The sequence below is a fragment of the Polistes fuscatus genome, unplaced genomic scaffold (genome assembly GCF_010416935.1).
Source record: "Polistes fuscatus isolate 324 unplaced genomic scaffold, CU_Pfus_HIC Scaffold67, whole genome shotgun sequence".
Lineage (NCBI taxonomy): Eukaryota > Metazoa > Arthropoda > Insecta > Hymenoptera > Vespidae > Polistes > Polistes fuscatus.
The window spans coordinates 33,734-39,882 of NW_025113148.1; the positions used below are offsets into that span (position 1 = coordinate 33,734).

General features: G+C 54.7%; 3 protein-coding genes across 3 annotated transcripts; all 3 read right to left on the minus strand.

The window, feature by feature from the left end:
- Nucleotides 1–511: 511 nt before the first annotated feature.
- Nucleotides 512–1,141, minus strand: LOC122523802. Its single transcript, XM_043645677.1, has one exon. It carries the CDS (start codon nucleotides 1,139–1,141, stop codon nucleotides 512–514), a length of 630 nt encoding a protein of 209 aa, XP_043501612.1.
- Nucleotides 1,142–2,845: 1,704 nt separating this feature from the next.
- Nucleotides 2,846–3,400, minus strand: LOC122523803. The gene has a single exon (XM_043645678.1). It carries the CDS (start codon nucleotides 3,398–3,400, stop codon nucleotides 2,846–2,848), a length of 555 nt encoding a protein of 184 aa, XP_043501613.1.
- A 1,341-nt stretch (nucleotides 3,401–4,741) lies between these two features.
- On the minus strand, nucleotides 4,742–5,881 carry LOC122523804. The gene has a single exon (XM_043645679.1). It carries the CDS (start codon nucleotides 5,879–5,881, stop codon nucleotides 4,742–4,744), a length of 1,140 nt encoding a protein of 379 aa, XP_043501614.1.
- Nucleotides 5,882–6,149: the final 268 nt, after the last annotated feature.

Genomic DNA, 6,149 nt, shown 5'->3' on the forward strand with positions numbered 1-6,149 from the left:
CAGGCTCTCTCCATTCACGCACACTCACATACACCTTACAGCTAATTATTGCGCCCGCGGTGAGGGGCAACCTAAAAACTACTATTTATAATACTAACCCGACCATCCATACCATGATGTAATGGTCGGGTTCATACAACCCATGCATGAGCATGCTCATTCTTCTCGACAGGGGAAAGCGACGCACTAGACCGGGCCAGTCGCCGCCAAAGCTGCCCGGAGCCTCGCCCGGGGGGGCCGCCTAGGAGCTACTCTCTTACGCGGCCTAGCATTCATCCTTCTTCTATTTCTCACAGTTCTCTCTCTCTCTCTCTCAGCATCCCCTTGGCCCTCATAACTAGTCCTGAAAAGGACTGGAATGCAGCCCATGCCCCCGGGGTATCCAGGGATCGCCCGACTATCCCGGGGAGAGTGAGCTGCACCCCCCCAGTTCCCTGACCAAGGAGGCCCTCTCATCCGTCCACGCAGGGCACTCAATCAGGGTGTGTTCGGCATCGTCAACTTCCGCACATCAGTGGAAACACTGTGGGGAATCTGCTTTTCTAATACCGTATAGGTACGCGGGAAAGCAGCCATGGCCAGTCATCAGCTGAGTGGTGTGGAAGGTCGTTTCCAAAGAAAACGGCCTTCCAACCCACTCCTCCAACCTGGAAGCGATAGCTGCTCTCACGCGCACCCCGTTGCTCCAATGCGCCAACGAGATTTCTTCTTCTTCCTTCCATGTGGTAATTGCCCTCCTCTTGGCAACAGCGCCCAGCACGGCCCTTGTCCTAGGGGAAACGGGATCCTCCGCTTCCCGGACCGCTGCGTAGACAACCGCCAGCTGCGGCGCCAGATGGTCGAGAAGAATAATCCCCGCGACCATTATTGCCGCATGGAAGGACACCGTTTTATACGCGCAGCACATCCTGATTGCTGCCCTTGTTTGCAGGGCCCGAACAGCCCGCCAGACCCTCTGATCTTCCACAACAGCGCGCCTCCACACCGGAGCACCATAAAGGAGCACGGAGTGGATCACGCTGCTGTAGAGGCGTCGCTTCTTTTCCCTCGGTCCGTGAAGGTTCGGAAGGATCCTCCCAATGGACCGAAGGATCCCCTGCACTTTTGGAATTAAGGCCTCGAAGTGGGGCCTAAATGTCATGTCTGCATCTAATACTATGCCCAGGTATTTCACGCTGGGCTTCACCGCAATACAAACCCCCCTGAGTCTGATCACAGGGGAGGGAGCAATCCTGCGTCTGCGGAAGGCAGAGGCAGGGAAGGCTATCGCCTCCGTTTTGTGCGGCGCCACTTTAAGGCCTAAACTCTCTATCTCATTCACAGGACCTTAAGGTCCCTTTCACACGCAACATCGCGCTAGCCGGGTCCCGCCCCGCTGACAGGAGGGCCGTGTCATCCGCATAGCAGACGACACGAGACCCCCCCGGCAGCGGGACACGAAGTACCCGGTCGTAGGCGATGTTCTACAGTGTGGGGCCCAGGACAGAGCCCTGTGGGATCCCACACGTCACCCTTATGTTATGTACAGTGCCCTGTCCTCCTATAAAGGACAGGAGCCTATTCCTAAAATAGTCTTTTATAATGTTAACTAGATGGGTGAGGAAGCCACACCTTGTCATGGACTCAATAACAGTCATCCAGGGGAGCGAGTTAAACGCGTTGGCGATGTCCAGTGACACCAGGACACCAACCCGTCCCGCACCCACGCACTCCTGTATATAGCGTTTGACCTCCCAAACGGCCCCAAGGGTGGAATGGCCCACCCTGAAGCCATGTTGGCTCGGCGATAGTATACCTCTTAGTTCTAAAAACTCGCTCACCCTGGAGACGATCACCCTTTTAAATAGCTTCCCCACCTCATCTAGCAGGCATATGGGCCTGAACGAACTCGGTGCGGCGTCTTCTCCAGTCCTCTTTCTTATGAGGACCAACCCGGCCCTCTTCCAGCACTCCGGGAACACACCGTTCCCCAAGAGGCCAGAAAAGCAGCGAGCCAGTCCCCCGCTGCAGAAATCAGCAGCCCTTTTTACTACCAGTCCCGGCACACCATCAGGGCCTGGTGCTCTTCCAAGGCCAATCCTGGCAGCGGCCCTTCGCACCTCTTCCGGCAGCACCTTCACCCCAGCCAGGTCCTGCAGGTCTTCGTTCGGGGACACTGGTTGACAGTCCCCCGGAAATAAGGATCCGACAATTGTGGCCAGCAGAGAGGGGTCCAGTGCCTCAGTAAGGGGGGGGAGACCCCGAGCTCTAAGCTTGTTCATAACAAGCTTATATGGCCTCCCTTAGAACCCTGACGCAACCCTGACGCAACCCTGACGCAACCTTTTTTTTTTTTTTTTTTTTTCGTCAGTGGAAAAACCTTTAAAGGCCCTTGGGCCCGGTACCAAGGGAGTGTCGGATTTCTACCGACTAAAAAAAACCCCCTGGTGCAAACACATTCATTCGTTGGGTGGAGAGGCGGAACCGTGCTACATGCACATACTTCACCTGCTCCCATCCCGATGAGCCTGGCCCGTGTTTTGCCAGGCTCTCTCCATTCACGCACACTCAAATACACCTTATACCTAATTATTGCGCCTCACGGTGAGACGCAACCTAACCTACTATTTATAATTATATATACACTAACCCGACCATCCATCCCATGATGCAATGGTCGGGTTCATACAACCCATGCATCAGCATGCTCTTTCTTCTCATCAGGGGAAAGCGACGCACTAGACCGGGCCAGTCGCCGCCAAAGCTGCCCGGAGCCTCGCCCGGGGGGGGGCGCCTAGGAGCTACTCTCCTATGCGGCCTAGCATTCAACCTTCTTCTGTTGCGCATAACTCTCTCCCTCTCTCTTTCAGCATCCTCCTTGGCTTTCATAACTAGTCCTGAGAAGGACTGGAATGCAGCCCACGCCCCCGGGGTATCCAGGGATCGCCCGACTATCCTGGGAGAGTGAGCTGCACCCCCCCCCAGTTCCCAAACCAAGGAGGCTTTCATTCATCCACGCAGGGCACTCAATCAGGGTGTGTTCGGCATCATCATTTTCCGCGCCGCAGTGGAAACACTGCGGGGAATCTGCTCTTCTAATACCGTATAGGTACGCGGGAAAGCAGCCATGGCCAGTCATCAGCTGAGTGGTGTGGAAGGTCGTTTCCAAAGAAAACGGCCTTTCAACCCACTCCTCCAACCTGGAAGCAATGGCCGCTCTCACGCGCACCCCCGTTGCTCCGATTGCGCTAACGAGGTTTTCTTCTTCTTCCTTCCATGAGGCAATTGCCATTCTCTTGGCAATAGCACCCAGCACGGCCCTTGTCCTAGGGGAAACGGGATCCTCCGCTTCCCGGACCGCTGCGTAGACATCCGCCAGCTGCGGCGCCAGATGATCGAGAGGTATAATCTCCGCGACCATAATTGCCGCTTGGAAGGACACCGTTTTATACGCCCAGCACACCCTGATTGCTAATCTTCTTTGCAGGGCCCGAACAGCCCGCCTGACCCTCTGATCTTCCACAACAGCGCGCCACCACACCGGAGCACCATAAAGGAGCACGGAGTGGATCACGCTGCTGTAGAGGCGTCGCTTCTTTTCCTTCGGCCCGTGAAGGTTCGGAAGGATCCTCCCAATGGACCGAAGGATCCCCTGCACTTTGGAATTAAGGCCTCGAAGTGGGCCTATATGTCATATCTGATCTAATGCTATGCCAGGTATTTCACGCTGGGCTTCACCGCAATACAAACACCCCTGAGTCTGATCACAGGGGGGGGAGCAATCCTGCGTCTGCGGAAGGCAGAGGCAGGGATGGCCATCGCCTCCGTTTTGTGCGGCGCCACTTTAAGGCCTAAACTCTCTATCTCATTCACAAGGACCTCGAGGTCCGTTTCACACGCTAACATCGAACTAGCCGGGTCCCGCCCCGCTGACAGAAGGGCCGTGTCATCTGCGTAGCAAACAACACAAGACCCCCCCAGCAGCGGGACCCGAAGGAAACGGTCGTGGGAGATGTTTTACAGTGTGGTGCCCAGGACAGAGCCCTGTGGGACCCCACACGTCACACTTACATTATGAACCCGGCCCTGTCCTCCTATGAAGGACAGAAGCCGATCCCTAAAATAATCTTTTATAATATTTACAATGTAGGTTGTGAAGCCACTTCTCTCCATAGAAGTTACAACTACTTCCCAGGGGAGCGAGTTAAACGCTTTACTAATGTCGAGTGAGACTAGAACGCCCATTCGACCACAACCCACGCACTCCTGTACAAAGTTTTTCACTTCTTCAATGGCTCCGAGAGTAGAATACCCCACTCGGAAGCCATGCTGCCTCGAAGATAAAATGTTTTCTGATTCAACAAACTCGCTCACCCTGGAAACCACTATTCTCTCGAAGAGCTTTCCCACCTCGTCAAGGCAAATTGGCCTGTATGAGTTAGGCGTATTATCACTATTGTATCGTTTTTTAAATAAAACTAACCTAGCCTTCTTCCACACACGCGGGAAGACCCCTCTTCTCAGCAGCATGGTGAAGCACTCTGCAATTCCCCGGCCACAGTTGATTGCCCTATCTTCACCACCAGGCCAGGAATCCCATCGGGACCCGGTGCTTTTCCAGAACCAATTTTTTAAGCAGCTCTGCGTACCTCTTCAGTGGTAACTACAATACCGTCCGGATCACCCACGTTAGCATTTGGAGCAATTTGTCGCCCACCACTCGGGAACAAAGATGATAAAGTTCTAAACAAGAGGGAGGGGTCTAGTGCCTAGTAAGGGGGGGAAGACCACGAGCTCTAAGCTTGTTCATGACAAGCTTGTATGGCCTCCCCCAGGGATCTTCCTCGATGGTAGTGAGGAAGTCCCTCCTGGCCGAAGCCTTGGCCCTCCTGATAGCACGGACCAGATTCCTTTTAGTCTCCCTCCTATTCTCCAGGCAATCCCGGATCCTAGCCTGATCCCCACTATGTTTGGCCCTCTGGTATCGTCTTCTTGACGCCATAGCCTCCCTTCGCAGGGCCGCAACTTCCGGCGACCACCATGCCACCGAACGCCTCCAGCTCACAGAGGATCTCACCCTCGACATAGCCGTGTCACACGCACTTACTAGTATGTTATTCACCCACTTCACATTATCCTCCAAACTGGCACCAAAGTCACGTGTCCAGTTAGCACATACGAGAGCTGCGGCGAGCCTATCCTCGTCCACAGCCCTCGTATTCCACCTAGGGAAAATTCTATATCTAGAGCAAAGGCTTCGGAAGCCTGTAGCCTCACGCCTATATTCAAATATAACGTACATATGGTCCGAAAGGGACTCGGCCTCATCCACTCTCCAATCCGATAAGCGGAAGATTGCTGTCGGAGATCCCCACGTAAGGTCTATAACGCTCGACCCTTGCGGCCGAACGCACGTGGGGTGGCCAACCTGGTTGCCCAGGCTTAGGTTCGACCTATTGGCCCACGTGCAGAGCAACTCACCCCTTAGGTTGCTTCTGCCTTCCGGATCCCATCTATGGGACCGGGCACTGAAGTCTCCGGCAACCAACGCTGAAAGAGCAGGAAATGATCCTAAGAGCTCTTCAAGCACATCAAGGAGTCTACAGAATTTGCTAATATCCTCGCTGGGGGGAAAGTAGACTGAAACTACCAGCGAGTCCCCCCATTTAGCGGCCACAAAAAACAAACCCATGCGCACTAGGCTACAGGTTCCTCCGCCTTTGCTCACAAGAATCGCGGCGAGGGGCGACCCACCTAGGGATGAGAGCCATTTCTCATCCCCAGGGTGGACCCACCACTGCTCCGACACTATGGCGATGTCCGCCTTAACCTCCCTCATTCGCTGGCCCAGTAAATCCTGGGCCCTACGCGCGTGATTGAGGTTAATTTGGATCATCGTCATATTAGTTTAGAACCATTTCAAGGCTGCATGGAGGGGCAGGGTCTGCCTGCTCCACCTCCATACTATTATTGTTATTGTTATTTACACCAATATTTACAATAGGGGCAGCGCCCGAGTCGGCCCCGACGCTCGCACTACCCTTATCGCCGACCCGTCGGCTGGCTGCCTCCAGAATTTTGTCCTTCCCTCTGATAGGAGGAACTAGTGGGCACTCCCAGGAGCCCGCCCTATGCGACGTCTGGGAACGCCCCGCTTTCGCACAGACCGG